At 36.1% G+C, this 23,442-nt stretch overlaps 1 protein-coding gene across 2 annotated transcripts in view; it reads right to left on the reverse strand.

The window, feature by feature from the left end:
• LOC136039218 (catalase-like) overlaps positions 1–23,442 on the reverse strand; it is an 85,452-nt gene that overhangs the window by 24,053 nt on the left and 37,957 nt on the right. For both annotated transcript variants that reach the window (XM_065722754.1, XM_065722763.1), the window contains exons 4-5: positions 14,571–14,721; positions 10,479–10,658 (exon numbers count right to left, since the gene is read on the reverse strand). In XM_065722754.1, coding sequence (XP_065578826.1) covers positions 10,479–10,658; positions 14,571–14,721 — 331 coding nt within the window. The remainder of the gene's footprint in view (positions 1–10,478; positions 10,659–14,570; positions 14,722–23,442) is intronic.

Raw genomic sequence — 23,442 nt, forward strand, 5'->3', positions numbered from 1 at the left:
TCTGATCTCTTCAAAAACTTGTTTTATTTTTTTTTTCTCGAAAACGGCTTCTGATTACAACACACACTTTATTTTTGGTCAGGTTACGGCTTATAAGCCCAATAATCCTCATGGGGAGTTTAATAGTTTCTAAATGTTATTTTAAACAAGATATTGACCTTTTTACGTCTTAGAAAGTCTTATACGTTATATATTAGAAAGTTATATTAGAAAGTATTATACGTTAGTACGTTATAAGAAAGTCTTATGTGTCTCCTTTGTGTTTTCAATGGCTACGTCCAATCTTGTCGAAACCCTTTATCGCAACTTTGACAAACAGGCAGGTCGAATTTGACATGCAGAAGCTTATTCCTAACGGGGTTGTTTTATTACGGCATGACGTGACTGCTTCGTTGACAGCAATAGAGAAATATTAAGACGCTAATCTTTATAAAAATCTAATAGATCTAATAGAAGATCCAATAGAAAGAAACCAAGGTTTTACCTCCCCCCACCACTTTCCAAGGCTGGTTGGTCTCCAATCACTTTCACCTTATAAAGAAGGACTAAAACTCTAAATTTCTGGTGTAAAAAGCACCCTACAAAGCTTCTAAAAACTATGAGGTTGAGAAAAAGGCAGTCCCCCTCTTATAGGGAATGCTCATCTTGCGGTTTAATGTTACTCCTCACTTTTATAATAACAGCTTAAAATATATATTCCCAGAAATCGAGAGGAATTAAATATCAATTTCACATTCTGATGTTTTTTTTAAAGTTTCTTGTACCCTCTCCCCATAGAAAGACAATCCACCTAAAAAGTTCCTGGTTACAGCCCTGGGGATTATACATCAGTCTCTACTTCCACCCTCCCCTCATCTCTTCGTTAGAACTAATTATGTATCAAACAATTCGTGCTATCAGTGAGGAGCGACTCAGCTCAATAGTAGCCAAAACTCTAAAAAACGGAATTTGATATCAATAGACACATCAAAGGAATTGTCTTATCATGCTGATTCCAAATATAAAATTCATTAATAATCATAAATCATAAAATTTATTTTAACTGTTACTCGTTAAAAGAGGCTGAGAAAATTTGCATGATTTTCGAAAAAGGCGGTAAACATCCCCTAAAAGTCAAGGAATCTTAATGAAAATCCTACCATCAGATTTAAGCTACCAGAGATCCCTAGAGTAAAGGTTTCAAGCTCCTATATAGCAAAATGCAGAATTTTTTTTTTGCCAAAAGAAAGATAACGGTTGCGAGTTTATATTATTTATTTTATTTTTTCCAGAGTTGATTATATCGGAATAAGGGTCATAGAAGATTGTCAGATAGTGCATTTGAACGGAAATTAAACCTCTAGTGCCCTTGACCTGAAATATTGGAGGGCAACTGACCCCCTCGAAGGCTATTTGTTAGAAAAAAACAATTTTTCCCCAAAGTTGTCGAATCAAAATTTTTAGATAGTCATTTTGTTCAACATAGTTGAACAGTGTCCTCAAGGACAACATGACCCCCTTACCTCCCACAGCCCGTGGGGAGAGGCTTGCATGTTATGAAATTTGCCCACTGTTTACGTATAGTGCTTGTTATAGGGAAGTATACATACCTTTTTGGGATGGAGAATTTTGTGGTTGGGGTGGGTTTCCATGGAGTTTCCATGGGGAGGCATATTACTGGGGTATAGCTTTCAAGGGTAAATTTTAAAGTGGAGAGATTTGACATGATTTCTAAACGAAATTCTTTTTATTTTTCTTGCTTTCTCTTTGCCAACTCAATTTTGCATGCGGATATTTTTCTAGGGGAGTTATCTGTGGGCTATTTTGAGTATGTTTGGATTTCCAGGAAAAATTTCCACGGAAGGGGAGATTTCTGGAGCTATAGGAAAAATGATTAAAAATTAAAGTCTTTTTCAAATGAATTTTTCACGCTGAATCGTTTTAAATAGTTTTTAAATAGAAAAATAGTGTTTCTACTTAAGAAGTGATATCAAAAGTGTTGTTTTTAATGCTATATCACACCTACGGATGGTAGAATTGATAAACATCGCGTCGATATGAGCAGTAGGTATCAAGTTAGCCATGAAAGATCATTCCGAAAAATTTTAGTAGCTCAATAGTCCCAGCTTTTCCACTTGAGACATGGCACCAAAAGTGTTGTTTTTAGTACCATTTGGAACTTGCTGATGGGAATTTATAGGAAGGCCAAAGATACGAGCGATATATTTTATATGAGCTGTTAAAAATTTTCCATAGATACCTGCGATACCAATACGCCCAATAATAATAATACATCCCTGCTGATATGCGAGATATCGATACTTCCGAAAACAGATGTAGTATGTAGCCCTTTCCCCGGGGACTATGGAGGGTTACATCATCACCAAAACAAAAGATATTAGACCTTTGAAATAAGTTGAACAAAATGACTATCTCAAAATTCTATTAGATGATTTCGGAGGAAGAAGGCCTTAGGGGGGGGGGGTGCTAGTTGCTATCCAATCTTTTTGGTCACTTAAAAAGGGAGCTAGAAAATTGAATTTCCATTCCAATAAGCTATTACACATCTCTCTATGATGTTTTGGTCACCCCTAGCCCTGCTAGAAAAAAAAAGAAAAAGAAAAAGAAAAAAAGGAACATCAGGGCAAGTGCTACCCATGCAACAAAGTGATTTTCCTTGTTGTTTATTGTAAGGGACTGTAATTTTTCTGTAAAAGGTTTTCAGCCACACTGGTTCCAATAGTACACTTCATTTTGATCTGAATTTTACTCAAAATCACCATACCTTTCTTTTCGCAATAAACTTTTATTTTTAAGACGAACCGGCTGTGGTTCGCTCTTTACTAGGTTGCAGCTGCTGCTGCAACCATGGTCGCATAATATCAATAGATACAGATTCATTAACAGAGTTGGTAATGTCTGGAGAATTAAAACCCCCCCTTCCATACTTACATATAAGCAAAACAGTTGAATCAAAGTTAAAATTTTAATGAAAGTGGGCAGCAGCCCCCACCCCAGCTGCGTTGCCTGGGATAGTTACCCTAGCTGTACCCATACCCTTTGAATTATTTTGAATAGATACAATAGGTGCCCATACACCTTTGGAAGCCGGCATTTACCCCCCCCTAAAAATACTCTACTGGATAATCCCCCTCACCACGGCTGGTTGGTTTTCAATAACTTTCAAGTTACAAAAATGGACTAGAAATCTGAATTTCTGGTCTATCGAGCACCCTCCAAAGTTTTTGTGACCATAAAGGTGAGATATGGATGAGGAAGGGGCAGGCCCACTCAAAAACAAAATAAATTCCTCTCATTTTGAGGTTTGATGTTACTCTTTACTTCCACTAATTAAAAAAACTAAGTTTTTGAGGGAAGTAAAGAGCGAAGTAGAAACTTAAAATGATCAAAAATTATTGCTTCACAGTTTAGCTAACATATGTCTATAAAGGTAGTACAAATAAACCAAATAATCATTGTAGGATTACAAAAAAGCTAGCGCTTTACTGAAAACACAGAAACCAAGCATAAAAAAAACAAGAATGTTGATTTATTAGTTGAAAGTAAGTACGTAGCCTGACAACAACAAACTAATCTTTTCATAATCTTACACCAGTTGTAATATCAGTAACTTTCAGTATACAATTAGAATTATCTAAAAAACGTAAGCATAAAATAAATACTTTTTAATAACCGCCAAGTCACTAGACAGTATAGAAAAATACTGGATTGATTTGTCAGGTCATATTTTGGTCTCATCAGCTAATATTACCAACAGTGAGTAATAAACAATCTCAAATTGTAAGAAATACACTTTAGTATTACTCCGAAGTTTCCGCGACCTTGAGCTGGAGGTGTGGATGAGGAAGTGACAGCCCCCCTCCCTCTACGGAATAAATTCTCCTCATTTTGGGGTGTTTAATGTTATTCTTTTACTTCATAATAACAGTGTAAACCAGAAATATTTCCGAAAATCGTAAGGGAGTAGATATCAATTCCACATTTTTGATACATTTTTTATTAAGTTTCTTTTGTCTGTTAAAAAACCTTTGCTGGAAAACAGCCTTTTGCTACCTTTTTATCTAGAAAACTTTTCCACCGTGAAGGGGATTACTGGCATGACTTTTAAAACAATCAGATATTAAAGTCTTTTTGAAATTAAAGTGCGCTAAGAAAAATTTTCACCCCAGATCATCTGCAAGATATAATCTAGATGGAATTGTCTTGGGGGAATTCCCCTGGATAGGGAAGAGGACATTTTAACGTGAAAACAACTTTCCACCATGGAATTTTTTCGTGGGTGAAGGAATTTTTCACGGAGGAGGGAGCCGGATTTCTCCGTGTTATTAAAAACGATCAGAAATTGGACTATAAAGTTTTTTCAACTGAAAATAAGGAGCAATATCTAAACTTAAAAGGACAGAAATTACTATGTATATGAAAGGGATTCCCCCTCCTCAAGACCTTGCTCTTTATGCTAAAGTTCTGACTTTTTGTCCCAATTCCTTAAAAACGACTCCTGAAACATAATGGCCGTTATATAAGAATAATAAGCTTTTTTCTTTTGATTTTCAATCACCTGTTATGAAAGAGCGCCGGTGGGTGCAGAGTGGGGAAAGGGGATGGTATCTGAAACCACCATTGGGAGTCGGACTTTCCGGCATGACCTGATTAACAAACAGAAATTGAAGCTCTAAGAAATAAGTTTTTTCAATTTAAAGTGCAGAGCAACATTGAAAAAGACAACAATTAGTCCATATATGAATGGGGCTACGCTATCCTATTTTATTCTAATTAAACGGCCCTAATGTTGATGAAGTCGGGAAAAAGTAAAACTTTAGCGTAAAGAGAGAGGAGTTTAAGAGGGGGAAGCCTCTCATATATTAAACAATTTTGTTTGTATAAAGTTTTAACGTAGATCCTTACTTATTATGGAGTTTATAAGGAGTTTCAGAAGCTCATATCCCAGGGACAGGAAGCATGACATTTGGTAATAAAGAATTTGTTTACGCAGGCAGGAAGGATAGGGAGCAAAGATAAGGAGTAGGGCTCATGATGAATAAGGAAGCTGCTAAGTCTTGTTTAGGCTGGGAATGTATTAATAATGTGAATACTAATCACTCATTTTATGACGAAAAAGTTCAGGGTATCAATTATACTAGTATATGCCCCTGTAGAGCCGACTAACGGAGATACTAGTGATCCGGATGAATTTTACTTACAGTTACAAAAGTAAATAGACAGGGTCCCAGGTAAAAATCTTGTATTTTTATTAGATTTTAACGCCCAGGTCTGTAGAAATACGAAGAGACGGCATCCTAGCATAGGTAAATTTGGTTTAGGAAAATACAACAGCAATGGCCAAAGATTGTTGCAATTTTGTAGTTACAACCATCTAGTTATAACCAATACGGTGTTTGGTTATAAAATGGCCCATCAGTTAACATGGTATTCATGTGATGGCTAGACAGCAAACCTAGTTGATTATGTTATTATAAACCGGAGACTGGCAGGATTAATACAAGATACTAGGGCTTATAGGTGTGCAGTTATTGATGTTAAAAGTAAAGATCACCATCTGGTAGTGTCTAGGGTTAATTTAAAGTTGAAATTTCAGAAGATTAACTATCTTCGGGAAGTTGTGTCGTTAGTAGACTCCAGGATAAGAATTCGAGAGAAACTTTTCAGGAACAGTTGAATACTAAACTTGAGAGTTCAAAATTCGACAATTTGGAAGATGGATAGAATTATTTTAGGAAAAAAAATTGTGAAGTCGCTAAAGGTATCTTAGGGAAGAAAGTTAGGACTACAGTTAAGAATATTAGTGAAAAAGCTTTATGTCTAATAGTGAGAAGGGACTTCTACAAAAGTTATCTGAGTGATAGATCATATGAAAACAAAAGTAATGTAAAGAAAGTAGAGAAAGCATTAAAATATGAACTAAGGAGGTTTTAATTGGAAGCCATGGATAACTTACCGAGGATCTGCAAGATGCATTTACTCACATACTTGCTTGTGAGTAAATTGAGAGAGAGTAGTCAATTTGGACCTGTCCCAGTTGAAAATTATAAACGGGGCCACAATTACCGATAAGGAAAGAGTTAAAGAGAGATGGGAAGAACATTTTGAGAACATGCTAAACCGAGATAGAGTTGCAGAAAAAGACATCGAAGAAAATGAAAAAGTTTATGATATCTTATATGTGAAGAAAGATTGGTTTTGTTAGGATGAATTAGCGACAGTTCTTAAAGGATTAAGAATAACAAGGCCCCAGGTGCTGATAGTGTGCTAAATGATACATACGTGTATTTTGTATTGTTCTTCTGTATGGCTTGGTACTTTCCCCTCAATACTTCGCCCAATCTGTGTACTGCAGAATAATGCCACTAGATCATTTTGTGGTATAGGGAACCCGGATTCGGTCAGGTCAATGTACAGTTTAATGGATATAATGCCTGCAGCCAGATTGCATGATTTTTATACACTGGTTTTTATGTATAAGTACTATTATGGGTGCGTTCCAGAATGTTTTACAGGAATATTTCGGGAAAGATATAATGTTCATGGTCAAAGAACTCGAACAAGTGGAGATATTGAGGTTCCTCGCCTAGTTTCAAGTAGGACTGCTTATTCAGTTATTTATAGAGGGGCTAAGCTGCGGAAGCAGCTTGTCCCAAGTACCAAAGAATTGCCCATTAATCAATTTAAAACCGAGCTGAGTGTGGGGTCGCTTGGTAGGCGTACCTTTGAAATAGATTGAGACTGATGGATTTAATATTGAACAGAAACTAAAAACGTCCAGAAATTAAATAAAAAAACTAGTTTTAAATTGAAAGTAAGGAGCAACACTAAAACTTTAAAGAAACAAAAATGATTCTGTATATGAAAGGGGTTATCCCCTCCTCAACGCCTCACTCTTTATGCTTAAGTTTCTATTGTTTTATAAAGTAGAGTTGTGACAAAGAGTCAAACTCTTTGTCACGTCGGTGAATGAACAGCACCTTTCATATACGGAATAATTTTTATTCGTTTGAAGATTAAGTGTCATTTCATACTTTCAGTTAAAAATTTTTTTTTTCGTTTAATTCAAAAAAGAAAAGCCTATTGCACATTGCATACACATAGTATTGTTATTGGGAAGCAAATAGACATTTTTCGGGTGTCAAATTTTCCTCGGGGGAATTTTCAGTGGTAAGATGTAGGGGATGCCCCCTCTTAAATACTTCACCATGTACGCTAAAGTATGACTTTGTATCCCAATCCTTTACGAACAAAAAGTCAAACACAAGGTTAGTTAAATTGGAATAAGATAGCTTTTTGAACATTCTAAATTATGTTGGCGTGATGAACAAGGTATTTTGGAGGGGTTTTCTTCACCTTTCGTAATAATTTCTGTGTTTTTAATTTTTGATCCTTTCAGTTGAAAAAAACAGCCTTTTTGTTTAATCACGAAAAGGTACAAATGATTCTCAGGAAAAAACATTAAAATGTCACAGATAATGAATAGCCAAAACTAGCCGGCAGTTATTTTTTTTATCTTGTGGCTGAGCCTGTGTAAGTTCAAATCTAGATTTTTATGGTAAGTATTAATTTCAACGAAGCTCGTTTTTATATTATTCAACGTTTGGAAAAGAATTGTGCAACATACTCTTTAATTACATTTTTTTTTATCAAACTTGGGCAAAGCGAGAAGTTAATTAAATTGAGCAAAAACAAATGATCGGAAATATGAAAATCATTATAACAAATATAGAAAGTGAAAACATTCGACATGTCGTTTAATCAAATTATCGCCCAGTACATCCAATTTAAAGTGAAACATATCATCGTAAAGCTTATCTAATAATGGACTTGAAGCAAAACAGTAGTTCCCTTTGGATGCATGATCTAATTGCTTACAGACAGTTTTGCCTCTGCATCATATATATATATATATATATATATATATATATATATATATATATATATATTATATATATATATATATATATATATAATATATATATATATATATATATATATATATATATATATATAACTTTTACAAAAGATGAGCTTTAATTTAAAGAGTAGGGTTTGAGAGGGCAGTTGTTCTTTTTACAAATAATCTAGCCCTAAATTTGATATTAAAAAACGAAGCAAATAAAATTTTTCTTCAAAATGAGAGTAAATAATGACGTCAAAATTTAACAAGAGCTAAGAGCTCATATGGCACGTGACGAGGCGATAAGAGCTAAGAGCCAAGAGATCATATGGTATGAGCTCTAACAAAATTCTATGAATCAATACATTGATTTAAAAAGGAAAATAAGAGGCTTAATGCCGGTCAGGATTTAAAATAAGAGCTCTGAGTCACGATGTCCTTCTAAATATCAAAATTCATTAAGATCCGATCACCCACTCGTAAGTTATAAATACCTAATTTTTTCTAATTTTTCCTCTCCCTTTAGCCCCCCAGATGGTCGAATCTGGGAAAACGACTTTATCAAGTCAAATTGTGCAGCTCCCTGACAGTCATACCAATTTTAATCGTCCTAGCACGTCCAGAAGCACCAAACTCGCCAAATCACTGAACCCCTCCCCCCAACCCTCCCAAAGAGAGCGAATCCAGTACGATTCTGTCGATCACGTATTAAGGACATTAGTTTATTCTATCCACCTTGCTTCATCCCGATTTCTCCACTCCAAGTGTTTTTCCAAGATTTCCCCCTCCAATTCCCGCTCAATGTCAAAAGATATGGTCGGGATTTGAATTAAGAGCTTTGAGACATGAGCTCCTTCTAAAAATCAAATTTCATTAAGATCCGATCATATATTCGTAAGATAAAAATACCCCAATTTTCACGCTTTCCAAGAATTCCGGTTTCCCCCTCCAACTCCCCCCAATGTCACAGGATCTGGTCGGAATTTAAAATTAGAACTTTAAAGCACAAGATCCTTCTAAATATCAAATTTCATAAGATCTGGTTACCCTTTCGTAAGTTACAAATACCTCAATTTTCAAAATTACCCCCCCCCCCCCAATTCCACCAAAGAGAGCAGATCCGGGCCGGTTATGTCAGTCACGTATCTTAGACAGGTTTCTATTCTTCCCATCCAGTTTCATGCTGATCTCATCGCTTTAAGTATTTTCTAAGATTTCCGGTCCCCCAAATGCCCCCCCCCCCAGATACGCTTGATCCGGTTGAGATTTAAAATGAGAGATCTGAGTTACGAGGTCCTTCTAAATATGAAGTTTCACGAAGATCCGATCACTCCTTCGTAAGTTAAGAATACGTAATTTTTTCTTATTTTTCAGAATTACCCTCCCCCCCCCCCAATAGAGCGGATCCGTTCCAATTATGTAAATCACGTATGTAAGACTTCTGCTTATTTTTCCCAACAAGTTTCATCCCGATCCCTCCACTCTAAGTGTTTTCCAAGTTTTAGGTTTCCCCCTCCCAAATCCCCCCCCCAATGTCACCAGATCCGGTCGGGATTTACAATAAGAGCTCTGAGACACGATATCCTTTTAAATATCAAATTTCATTAAGATCCGATCACCCGTTCGTAAGTTAAAAATACCTCATTTTTTCTAATTTTTCAGAAATACCCCCCCCCAACTACCCCAAAGAGAGCGGATCCGTTCCGTTTATGTCAATCATATATCTAGGACTTGTGTTTATTTTTCCCACCAAGTTTCATCCCGATCCCTCCAATCTAAGTGTTTTCCAAGATTTCAGGTTTCCCTGAATCTTTCCCTGAACCTCCTCCAACTCCCCCCAATGTCATCAGATCCGGTCGGGATTTAAAACAAGAGCTCTGAGACACAATATCATTCAAATCATCAAATTTCATTAGGATCCCATCACCCGCTCGTAATTTAAAAATACTTCATTTTTTCTATTTTTCCGAATTAACCGGCCCCCCACTCCCCCCCTGATGGTCAAATCGGGAAAAAGACTATTTCTAATTTAATCTGGTCCTGTCCCTGATACGCTTGCCAAATTTCATCGTCCTAGCGTACCTGGAAGTGCCTAAAGTAGCAAAACCGGGACCGACAGACAGACAGACCGACAGAACTTACGATTGCTATATGTCACTTGGTTAATAACAAGTGCCATAAAAAAGGAAATCTGTACATAAGGGGGCTGCCACTCCATAGCACCCCACTCTTCATACTAAAGCTTATATTTATCACCAACATGAAAAGCTTTTGGTTTTCTGGTGCTTGAAACATATGTTATGTTAACAAATCTCCAGTATGGGCCAACGTAAGATCCAATAGATTGTGGCAGCTAGTGTGGCCTATGGTAATTTAACATAGTTTAAAAGGTATCTGTTGGTATTTATGGTATATATTTCAGATTGTTAAGACCTTTATTGAGAATTAGCTCTGTTCCTAAGAATGATACAGATCGTCTAAAAGAGTTCCTATTATTTGGCAACCCATAAATGTCACATTAGAATTCTATATATGATATAAGCCTTAATTTTAACAAAAGAATATAATTACTTACTATATAATGAAACTTGCAGAAGAAAGATTCATCATCTTTGTTAACAAGTACGAATGTATTAACCCCAAACCCATTTAGATGCCGATAGGTCTGTGGAATTCCTCTGTCCGAAAACACCATAAGAAGCTGATGCATTGTCTCTGGACGAAGGCTTGCGAAATCCCAAAAAGCATCTGGAGCCTATAAAAAACAACATGGAAAAAAAATGCCAGAAATTCCTTAAAATCAGGAGTGCTGTGGGAGTACAATTTTAAAAACGAACAAAAAAAAAAAAAATTCACAAACAGATATGGTCATGACATGCAGATCAGACTAACTGATTGAATATGGTAGGTTTAAGGGATTAGACAGTAAATATCGATTTCTAGAAGAGGCATATCTTATAGGGCGTTATGAATTATCAGATCCTAGCGGATACCACAGGCTTTTACAGAATAACCGTGTTAAGGTTTCCTATCCAATTAAATTACTTACAGTTGCTGTTTTTTAGAGATAGGAGGTAAGGTAAAAATGTCCCTCGTTTTAACTACTTACTACTACTTGTTTCATCTACTTTTGAACGTAATTGTTTTATCTGCTTGTTTTAAAAAATGTAGTTTACAAGGCAGGTACTTATATTTTTTGTTATAAAAAGAAGATGAAAGGAATACGTTAGAAGCTTATATAGTTCTTAGAACTAGTTATTTTATAGAGTATTGTTTTCAGTTTTACAACCGAGATCCGCATCTCCACAATCTGCCTAAGCCTTATGGGCTAACATTACCACTTAGAACAGACTAGTTTAAAAGATACACAGTCATTTAGCTTCAAATCCTAATTGATCCTGAAAACTACAGTTATTGCCGCTTGCCACAATTGTGATGATGCGACCACAAGATGGTTAATCGAAATAAGAATAAGCTGTCAGAAAATAAATAAGTTGATAAAGAAAAATATGGTAATTAACCGAAATAATAGGTGCAAGTTCAGTTCAAGACCTATTTCTTATGAGATTAGCTAAATTTTGTAAAAATAATATAAAGTTAGACTATGTTAAAATCCAATTAAAAAATACTCAATATGTAAAGTAATCAAAATTTGACCGCACAAACCTGCTCTAATAGGTGTTTGTCTCAATGGTGTAACACAATATTCATACGTTTAAACAGGTTTGACTATTTGGAAGGCTCTATACGATTCTCAAATGGGATAGGAATTGAATGCCTTTGATATTTGAGTCTTCAGGAAAAAATTCTACTGGGAAAGATTCAAGAAAGCAATCCCCCCCAAAAAAAGATATAAATCTTCAGACAAACAATTTGATTATAGTCCGTTTATTTTTACTGTCAATCTTTGTTAAGGTTATCGTCCTTTTGATATATTCTTTTTAAGTATACGGTAATTTTTCTTGATTAATAAGCCTTTAGAAACGTTGATTCATAATACTCTTCAGCTATTTAGTCTTAGGTATAAGCTTTCAGACATTTAGTTTTACAATGAATAATAAAATCAGTCTTTATAAAAAAGGAAGTAATCAAAAATAAGATTGAGGTTCTCGCCAAACTGGAATTCTGCTTGCAGCCAAAGTGGTATTTATGCTTAACAAAAAAAAATCAAATAGAGGACTAATAAAACAGCAAGTAAAAGGCTCCAGAGAAATAGAATTACTACTACAAAAATATTAGTGACCGTTGATTTGGTTTTAATTTTCTAATTTTATCTTTGTTTGTAATTACGAACGTATTGTCTTAAATTTACAATGAACACAACTGAACAGAATTGTTCTATCAAGCATAAATGATAATTTATCCTTTAGTAGACGAATAGATATGGGGTTTGGAAGTAAAAACCATGCTTACTTGCAGTAATCAAACAGTTCTTGGTAACGAACTGTAAGTAAGGAGTGACACGGATCAATAGTATCAAGAAGGAAATAATCAAACATGAGAGTGGGGTTCTCGCAATATTGAAATTCTCCTTGTGGCCAAAGTGTCTTTTATGCTTAAAAAATTCAAATCAAGGACTAATAAAACAGCAAGTAGAGTCTCCAGAGAAATAAAATTACTGTTACAAAAATATTAATGACAGTTGATTTGGTTTTATTTTTTTAATTTTATCTTTACTTGTAATTTAGAACGTATTGCCTTAAATTTATAATGAACCGAACTGAACAGATGTGTTCTACCAAGCATAAATGATAGTTTATCCATTAATAGACGGGTAGATATGGGGTTTGGAAGGGAAAACTATATTTATTTGTAGTAATCAAACAATCTTGGTAACGAACTGTAAGTAAGCATCGAATTAGCCCAAAAATAGCCGAAACTCTAAACAATGGAATTTTGATATCAATAGATATATCAAAAAGATCGGTTTGTTAATTTTGATTCCAAAGATATAAGATTCATTAAACCTAGTGGTTGCCCACAAAAAACTACGAGACACACCTCCTAAAAGTTAAAGGATTGTCATGACAATCACAACATCAGATTCAGCATGTCGGAGAGCCATACTGAAGACATTTCAAGCTCCTATCTTCAAAAATTTGAAATTTTTTATTTTTTGTCTGAAAAAAGATCACCGATGTGACTTTATGTAATTTTTTCCCTGGGAGATCGTATCAGACCAATAATCCTAGAACATCGAAGGAGGTCTCTTTGAATGCAAATTAAAAGTTCCAGTGCCGTTTCTAAGTGACAAAAAAATATAATGGCAACTCACCCTCCCTCCCACGTCGCTTTTTCGCTAAAGTCGTTCGATCAAAATTTTGAGATAGATATTTTGTTTAGTATAGTTGTAAGGTCCCAAAATTATGCCTTTGAAGATAACATGTCACAGTCCCTGGAGATAGGTCTCTAAGTTTGCCGATTGTTTACCGGTAAATTTGCCGATTGTTTACCCGTAGTATTTATTATTGAGAAGCATACGGACATTTTTTGGGGGAGGGAGTTATTTTGTGCTTGGAGTTGATATCGATGGGGATAATTTTCTGTGGGGAGGAAAATTTCCAAGGTTGAAATTTCCGGGGGAGATTTCTAGACATGGAGGATTTAACAAAATTCCTATACGAATTTAGATTGATTTGTCTTGCTTTCTCTTCGCCAACTCAATTTTGCATGAGGAAATATCCCAAGAGAAATGTACGGGGGAAACTTTCAGCCTGAAACTTTCAGCGGGAAAAAAATTCCATGGAAGGGGGATTCCCGAAGTAATAGGAAAAACAATTGGAGCTTAAAGTTTTTTTTTCAAATGAAAGTATGCTAAGGATATTTTTTCAGGCTGATTCGTATGCAAGACATTTTACGGAAGGGGTTTTCCAGTGAGAATGAAATTTTTTGGTAGGACTTTTAAGGGGAGGGTGTGTTTTTTATTGGAGGAACTTTCCACGGAGGAGTTCCTCATGATGGGAGATAATTTCTTATACAGGTCGGTCCAGATTTACCGGTAGAATTTGAAGAACATCAGAAATAAAAAAAAAAACGAGTTTTTTACTACTAAAACTAAGGAGCAATATTAAAAATAAAATAAAAAACAGATATAATTCCGTATATGAAGGCGTCCACCCTCCTCAATACCTTGCTCTTTCCGCAAAAGTTTGACTGTTTGTCCCATTTTTTTAAAGAACGACTCATGAAAGACAAGGGCCACTTAATTAGAATAAGAAGCTTCCTAAAAGTGCTAAAAAGTTTAGCACAGAGAGATTAGCACAGATATATTTTATGTTTGTTTTAAGTTTTAATGTTGCTCTTAACTTTCAGTTAAAAAAAATGTTTTTTAGTTAATATCTGTTAAACCCGTGTTTGTCAGAGCTTATTAAGTCTGAGCTCGTTATTTTTTATAATTTTGGATGATTTTTAGTTACAACTTTCTAACAAAATTAACTTCTTCTCTTCTGTCTTGTTAATTTTAAGTTTTGTATTTGTTCCTTATTTATCGTTAAATAACTCTGCTTTTTTCTCGTTCAAGTCCAATTCATCTTGAATTTTTAGTAGTTTCAAAGAATAGTTTTCAATAAGTTATATCCAAAAGATAATGACTTCAACATTTTATTTTTCATTGTCTCGATTGTTATTAAGCAAATAATTTATTTTCTTGAAAATAACGGAAACTTACCCGTAGTCCAGTTACTGGATTTGCTCTTAAAGAATGGATTAAACTCGGAAATTGCATGGGATCACGTATCCAGAAAACAGGAAAGTTATTTCCAACCAAGTCCCAGTTTCCTTCTTCACTGTAAAATTTAATGGAGAACCCTCTTACATCTCTGTAAAGGACAAAACATTAACTGAAGTACTGCAAATTGACAGATAAATTAAAATTGCACTTTGTTTATGAGAATTAAAAATATGCACTAATCTTTTTTTTTTATTACTAATACAATAAAACACAACTGAGTGAGCATTATTGAGGCTACTTTCCCAGGAGCGTAAGGGAAGCTTTCAGGAGAATTATTTCTCATAATATCATCTTTGAACTTCTTTTAGAGGAATTTCAAGCAAATGGTTATTCCCAACACTAGGACTCTCTTAAGGTAGCCAAATGCCTCGTCATCTAATTAGTGACGCGCACGAATGGATTAACGGTATTCCCACTGTCCCTATCTACTGTCTAGCGAACCCACTGACAGGGGTACGGGCCTGGTAACGTCTGCTGGGAGGCGCATATTAGTGTCAGTTCAAAATTTAACATTAGTAATGATTGTTGGAATTCATCACCGCAATTTTACACAAGCCCAAGGAATACGTGCATTAGCCAAAGGAATACGTGCATTAACATGGACCAATATGCTTTGAATAGCTTTTGTGGCCTAAACGCTTAAAAAATATTTTTTCGTTTTAATTATTTATATTCTTACACGGAACACCTTTCTCGTTTCTTGCTTTCCTTACTGTGTTTCCCCTTCGTGTCGGTTCCTTCTTTTTTAGCTTCTTTCCTAATCAGGGATTTGATTCCGATGGTTTCTTAGTTGAGAAAAAAAGTTTCGTGACTTCATGAGTTTTCTGGAATAAGTAAAGAAGACAAGTTCTGGTATACGCTAACTTTAACTAGACTTTGAATGACACTTCAACACGGAATCACGATATCTTTTTAAGTCTTATAACTTGATTTATGTATTGTAAACTTGGTATGATAACTTTTTTTTAACAAGGGAAATGTTCGGTTATAGATTAAAAGACAAACTTTATCAGAAATGGGGATTTCCAGTGCAATGGCACAAACTAGACTAAATACTGGACAATTCATAAAAGAATCAATGGCTGTCATTGGCAAATAATTAAAGAGCCATGCTGGCTCTCACATGGAAATCAGGCAGAGGACAAAAATAGAACAAAAAAGAATTTTTTCCAAATGAAGTACTGCTTTAGCCATGAGCTGACTTTAGCCATACTATTCTAGTCCACTTCTTATTTTGTTTTTCCACACCACTGTAAAAAAAAAAAAAAAAAAAAAAATCCAACAAAATGCTTTGCTGGAAAAAAGTACAAATTTTTTTTGTTCAAATTGTGACTTGCTGTTTGAATTCTGACCGATTATTGAAATTATTAATATTTATGTACTTTTCAGTAGAAAAATTGTAATTCTTAAGGTAAATAGGTTATGTATTAATCAACTTGTTTTGGATTTCAACAGTATATTGAAATTTATTAAATTTCACATTAAATCTGACTATGGGATCATTGAAAATAATATGTTCAGTATAAAGTCAATCCAAATATAGGAACTATGACAGAAAAATGCAGATTCTAATTGACTTTTTGAGTTTAAAAAGTTAATATAAACATAAGGAAATGTATTTATGCTTTGAAATTAGTTGAATTTACTTGCTTACAAGAATAGGATTTTTATGTGGATTCCAAGTAAAATAATACTATTAAGTTCAATGCTACCAATAAAAATCTGCTACTCATCATGACCTGAGAAGATGTTACCCATCAAAAGCTACGGCCCTGAGAAGATGTATGCCTGATTTGTGAAAATGGGAGCAATATCCCCAAAAAGTCAACGAATCTTGATGTAAATTAATCACCAAGATCAGAATGTCAGAAGACTGAGTTGTAGAGGTTCAAATCTTATAGAACCATATGGTTCAGCATAGTTGAAAAATCCAATAACTATGCCTCTGAAGATGCATAGCTTCCCGCAACCTCTGGGAAAGCGTTGTTAGTTATGCAATATGCCCATTGTTTACGATCAGCATTTGTTATCGGGAATAATACGGAAATTTTCTGACATGAATGTTCTGAGAAGGGGGAGGGGTTCTATAGGTAGAAATGTTTATAAGGAAGAAAGTTTCTAGCCGAGCGTAAATTACACACAGGGGGGGGGACATTTCTTGGCAAGATTTAGAAACGGTCACAAATTAAATTAAAAAATATAAGTTTTTACGACAAAAAGTAAGAGCAGCTTTAAAACTGAAAAGCAACTGAAATTCTTCGCGTGTATGAGCGGGCGCCCTTTTTATTTAGGCCGAAGCTTGATTCTAGTTACAGCACTTGGCACGAGGAAAGTTTCCATATATGGATTCTCACTGTCGTCTGTCTTCTAAACGCTGACAATTTGAGCCTTTTTTGATGTCATGACGCCCAAATGGACTTTGAATTAGAAGTAGTGCCTTTGTAAAATTACGTTTTTTTGGACCTTTAATTTTTGCCTCGACTTATCTTCTGACGTTATGAAAGACATATCGCCGTACCTTTGCTTCTTTTAATTGTTCAGGTGGTGAGACAAAACTTCTCCTTTTGCTTCTGCTTGTCTTTTGTCATTGTTAAAGACATACCGCCGAACCTTTGTTTCTTTTATTTGTTTAGGTGGTGGGACAATAACTTCGTTTTCTTCGAACGATTTATCGAAGCCAGGTTTATGATTTTCAAAGTTATGGTAGGCATATTTTATCTATAGCAATGTCCAAAACCTATTAATCATCGCTGTCGTTTTCAATTTGTCGGGTTTGATTTACCTGATCTTATCCATGCCAAATCAAAAACCTAATAATCATCGCTATCATTTTCAATTTGGTTGGTTCGTTTTACCTCGGCTTGTTTTTCGTCACTTTGAAACACATATCGCCGAACCTTTGTTTTTAACAAAGGTATGGTAGGCATTGATGAGCTTGTCCATGTCACAGTCCAAAACCTATTATTCATTGGTATCATTTTCGATTTGTTTGGTTTGTTTTACCTGACCCTATCCATGCCGAATCAAAAACCTAACAATAATCGCTGTCATTTTCAATGTGTTTGGTTAATTTTACCTCGTCCTGTGTTTCGTCATTATGAAATACGTATCGTCGAAGCTGTGTTTTTTTAAACAAAGAAATGGTAGGCATTAATGAGCTAATGCATGTCGAAATCCAAAACCAAATCATCATTGCTATCATTATCAATTTTGACACGCTTTGATTTTCACTGTCAACGTTGATTTTCATTGACTCGTTCACATAATCGGTGTCGCATGTCTTCTAACTTCCTTTGGTCTTTGCTTTTCATTTTCAAGTTTGACTTGCTCACATGCTTGGTGTGGCATGTCTTTTAACCATGTGTGTCTTTGCTCTTCATTTTCATTTTTTACGCGCTGCCACTGTTTTTCTAACCGCGTATGTATTGGATCTTAATTTTTATTTTTGAATCGCTCATATGCTCAGTTTTGCATGTCTTCTAACTGTGTGTTTCTTTGCTTTTCATTTTCATATTTGACACGCCACTGATTTTTTTCTAACCGCGTTTGTCTTTGCTCTTCATTTTCATTTTTGATTCGCTCACTTAATCGGTGTTACATGTCTTCTAACTGCGTATGTCTTTGCTCTTCATTTCATTTTTGACAAGCTCCTATTGGCGTTTTCGCATAGTTTCTAACCACCCGTATCTCTGCTCGTTTTGACCCAATTTTGGATTTTGATTACTTCAGACAATTTAGCATTGGCTTTTGCTTTAGCTTCCCGAATTGGTGTTGTCACATTTTATTTTTTGGGCCTTCAAACATACATTATATATATATATATATATATATATATATATATATATATATATATATATATATATATATATTTATATATATATATATATATATATATATATATATATATATATATATATATATATATATATATATATATATATATACAATAATAATAAGCAATCTTTACATTTTATCAATTTGATAATTTATTTCTTATGTTTTCCGAAGTGTTTCAGTTAATGTAGCTAAGCTTTCCTTGGTTCCGGTTTAGTGGCTGGCTTCTTCAGAAGGGAACAGTACAATTATAAAAAGTAGAACATTATAAAATGCGAACTTCTATCATCTCCAACCGCAGGCACTGGAATACATTTAGAATACATTTTCTTATAAATAAGTTTACTATAGATACACTTAGAAATAGATTTTCAAATTAAAAGAGTAACTGACTTTACGAGCAAAATCAAACAAAACTCAGCAAATTTTGAACGGCGTAAATTCCTAGGAAAGGGATTAATTCGCTCAACTTGTTAATTATTTTGCTTTGACTGGCTAAATATATCAAATGGCAATGTCTTTTGAACTACATCAACATATAGTATATGTATCTTGTAAAATTGGTCTGTCTGCTACGCCTCAGGAATAGTTAAGGGTATGAAGATGATACTTCTCAGGAACGATTAAAGGATCTAAGTTGAAACTTTCAAGGAATGTTGAATGTGATATTAAAACGAGTCAAAAATCATCTTGTACATTAGGTTATCTAAAGGGTGTATGTGAAGCATCTCAAGAACGGCAAACAGTGTTAAGTTAAAATTATATGGTAATGTTGAGGGAGGAAATTCAACAAGATTAAGTCCAGTTTGTAGGAATGAAATCTTAATCCTCACTATCCCATACGCACAAGAGTGTTATTTGCAATAGGGCCTCCCTAGATCCCAGCCCCACCCCGCCCAGCTGAAATTTAGTATCTTCAAAAATGTTTGTCAAACTAATAGTCAGAGCGCCAGATTCTGTATCGTGCACCCACCCATGCCGGAAGGTACAAAAATGCTGAGGACGGATCCTAGGGTAGTCGACCATGCTGAAAACGAATATCGTAGGGCGCATGCTCGCCGTTGGGGTGTTTCTGAGATATAGGCCAAAAACGCAAAATTTAGCCTATAACTAAGTGTGGCGATTCAGGATTTTTTTTGTGAGTTATTGGGTTGAGGAATCCGGCGTAATATTATATCAATCGAAAGAAGAGATCTAGACCTACGTGAATATGATTTTTAACTTGAAAAAAACTCTATTTTTTTCTCTATTTACTGCAGTTTCAAAATAAGTGCTGTAAAATTCGACAAGTATCTCAAAGAAAGGCTAAAAACTCGAAATTTCTTCTAGGTAACAGTTTTTTTTCATATTCGAAAAGAAAGTGCATTCAATTCCGTACAATTTGAGCTAAAAATATATAAACTATTTTTATTTTTAAAAGGTCTGCTATTTTTTTTTGTAGTGTCATTGAAATGATCACTAGCCGTATCGTGAAAAGGGAAATATTTTTTTTTCTTCAAAGGGTAGGAATACTTCAAAAATTCCTAACTGTTTAAAATTTTTAACATTTACTTAGAAATAAAAATAGGTTTAAAAAAATGTTGACTAAAAAAGTATGTTTTTTTAGAATGGACGAATATGTTTTCTGGTGTACTAAGGCGTCTGCAATTACCTTCTTGGGACCTGATTTGCCAGTAACACGACTAAGCTATTTACTACATAAAGGAATTCTGCTTCACAGATGGATTCAGTCGGCGCACTGGAGTTGTCTTACTCGGCATGCCCGTAAAATTGGGTAATAGTAACTGATTAGGGACCTGTTATAATGAAAAGTGAAAGGTATCAAATAAAAATTTCACAAATATTCCTCATTTTCTTCTTCCGAGAATTCAGATGGGGCAAGGTCAGACTCCCTGCATTCCCTCTTCGTTCCGCGGCGGGAGCATAAGCTGCAGCATCCTTTCATTTTTGAGCAGCTACAGTCTTTCCTGCATCTTCCACTTTTGCATCTGCAGTAAGATTCCAGGCTTCATGCTTCTTTACAGCTTGAGACGACCGCATCTACTCCCCCTTCAGCCATCTTCCATCCAAGGAGGAGTGGATCTGGAATGCTCGGCAGAGCCTATACTGACGACAAGATTATCCATGTAGCAAATATGGCTCTTCATATGCATAGCTCGAAGGTGTCGGCAGAAGGTGGCAGTCTTTTCACATCTTGTTTCTGACACCGAATGTAAGCCCTTACAATGGCCAGTGAATTGAATCTGGCCTGTTTACCGTACATTTCAATGACCAGAAATTTTGATAGGTCGTAAACTTTTCTAACTGCGTCGACTGAAAGCTTCCCTTCTGCTTCCTGATCCGCTCCGTCACAGACACCATTTTTGAGGCAAAAGTTGGAGACACCGCGGTGTTTAAGAAAGAAGCTTTCCCGACGCCGAAGAAAAAGTTCGTTGTGTCACACCATGACAGACAGTGCACGAACGGTAACAGTCTGCTCCTCTTTGAACAAGTGGACTCCATCCGCCGGCTCGTGTACTGGGATAATGTAAGTCGGGAACTTCAAGAAAAGTTCGCTCAGTCCCTCAGCTTGAAGCTCTTCAAAAAAATGAACACAGGCTACTGCCACGTCTGTGTCGTTGGCATGCACAACGATGCTACGATACTACAAGCATAACAGCTAGCGTACTTGGCCTGTGTCATAAGGCGTTGGTCAGCCTCTTCGTGGCTGGAGGACAAGCATTCCTCGTAGTAACAGTGTTCTGGTAAAGTTGGACAGCAGCCACGCTTTACCAGAGACACTTTGAATCTCTCCTTGAACCCACCTGAGAGAAAAAGGTTGAGTACGTTCGGAAGCTAATCACTCATGTGCTCCCAAGGTTCATACATAATTTCGAGGAGCCAGCTTTTAGACGCTGAGTTTGCAAGTACGGCATCTCATTCTTCAATTGTGCCAAGAGCGGAAATCTGGAGGTTTTTCCCTTTCCCTCGTCAGAGTCTGCATGCCGATTTCAAGGAGATCGACTCTCCGGTGTCCGTAAGCTTCCCAAACAGCCCGTTGTACCGATTTGCGACAATTTGGACTTCAGGATACCCACTGGAAGATCATTCAGAAATGATAGAAGCAATCTTTCCACGAAGGATTTGACTGTTTAAAACCTGGCAGGCCGATATGACCTTATCTTAGACATCAGGTCAATGATGTGTACTGTAGCTGATGTTGTTTCTTTGGATTTCAAAGTCGCCGGCCAAGCTGAAAGTCCTCCTTTTTTTCTTAGCCAGTTCCACAGCACAGTTTTGTCCCCCTCCCCTCATTTTTCAGCCAGAGGATGTCTTGGTTGATTGTTGCGGAAGATGTTCAAAAATGGATGGAGGGAAAGGAAGAATCTCTTTTGTGAGGATCTTTGCAACGGCTTTCTCCTTTTCTTCGCCGCAGCCCAACTGAGCAGTAATGATTTTCTTCAAGGCTGTTACTTCAGAGCTCAGGAGATCAGTTCTAGGGATACCCTTCAGTTTCTGAGTTTTTCTCTCTGAAGGGAAAGTTCGGAGTGCAACCTTTTTCACATCGTCTTTCCTGTTGCACAGAAAGTCCTCAACCACCTCTTTTCCTTTTATGGCTACGCAAGTAATATCTGAAACAATCTTTTTGTCGTCCACAACTTCTGACGTCACAATATTCACTAGGTCGAAGTCCACTCTGCTGAACGGATTGCCACATGTAGTGAAAATGTATCGAACTCTATCTCGTGAAAGTTGTAATCGCGTCGTCGTCGACTGATTGTCTTCGTGATATTTCAATATCTCTGTGGATACGTTGACTACTTGCAGGAAACCATTGCTGATGGCAGCGGAAATCGGTAAGGTAAGAAGCCAAGCTTCAGTCTGTCTCTCATCCATTTGTTCTCATATTATTCCGACCGTCGTCTTTGCATAGTTTTTCACTGTACATTCCAGTATCTGATCGGAACAGTTGGCCGTGAACCTGGTTTGCGTTCTCTTCGCTGCAAAGTATCCTTTCATGAGCCTCCTGTGTACATCAGGAAAGGTTTGTGGTAAACTTCGCATGTAATATAGGTACTGTATTAGACATCTTGTATACTGAGGATGGTCAGCCACAACCAAGTATGGCAACATCCGAGCAGTTGCTGTCAAATGAGACTCCCAGTCACAGTCTCGTTCAGCATGATTGAATTGCATCACTATTTCAAGTATTTCCAAGAACTGCCGCCAGAAGGCAAACGTGGGTGACGCATTTCGAAGGGTTTCGAAGGCATTCATTATGGGAGCCAAAGTGATTAAGGTATCGTTTGCCTTCTGAAGTGCAATTTGCGCGTTAGCACCGTTTGCCAATGAAGTTCTGAATAACTCAATTGCACTAAACAGCTGGTCCAGACGGGATAAGTCTTCTTGTGCTTCGGAGTAACACTCTTCCAAGGACTCCCAGTAGAAGGCTAGCAAGACCTCGCACGGTATGCAGTAGGTATTGATAGCTTGGTAGTAGCCTTTCCCTTGAAATACCTATTCGCAAGTACCAGGAAGCAGCAGCTTTGCCTGCACTATAATCTCTTTGAGTCCGGAGCTGTCCATTATCTTACCAACAGCCTTGAGATAGTTGAGCAGGAGGTGGAAGCCTCCCATCCGTAGGATTACGTTTTTGAAGTCATCCGGGTATTTATTTTTCACTCCCTGTGCTAGCTGATAAATGAAGAGATCTTGCGTGACCACCGTATCGTCACATCCGACAGCTTTACTTATCGCCATGAACGTTCGCAGAGATTTATCGACTTTGTATGGTTGTTTGGTGCTTCATGAAGGAAAAGCAAGATATTAGATTAAATATTGACAAATCAATTTCAAATCACAGAAGTTCCATTTGACAACCATTTTCAATAGAACTGGAAGTTCCAATACTAAATCTGATTGATCAATGTAACATGCCTTTTGATCAGTCCTTATAAATCTAAAGGAGTCAGTATCACCTAGTTTCTTTGGATAT

This window comes from Artemia franciscana, chromosome 2, assembly GCF_032884065.1.
Source record: "Artemia franciscana chromosome 2, ASM3288406v1, whole genome shotgun sequence".
NCBI classification, from domain to species: domain Eukaryota; kingdom Metazoa; phylum Arthropoda; class Branchiopoda; order Anostraca; family Artemiidae; genus Artemia; species Artemia franciscana.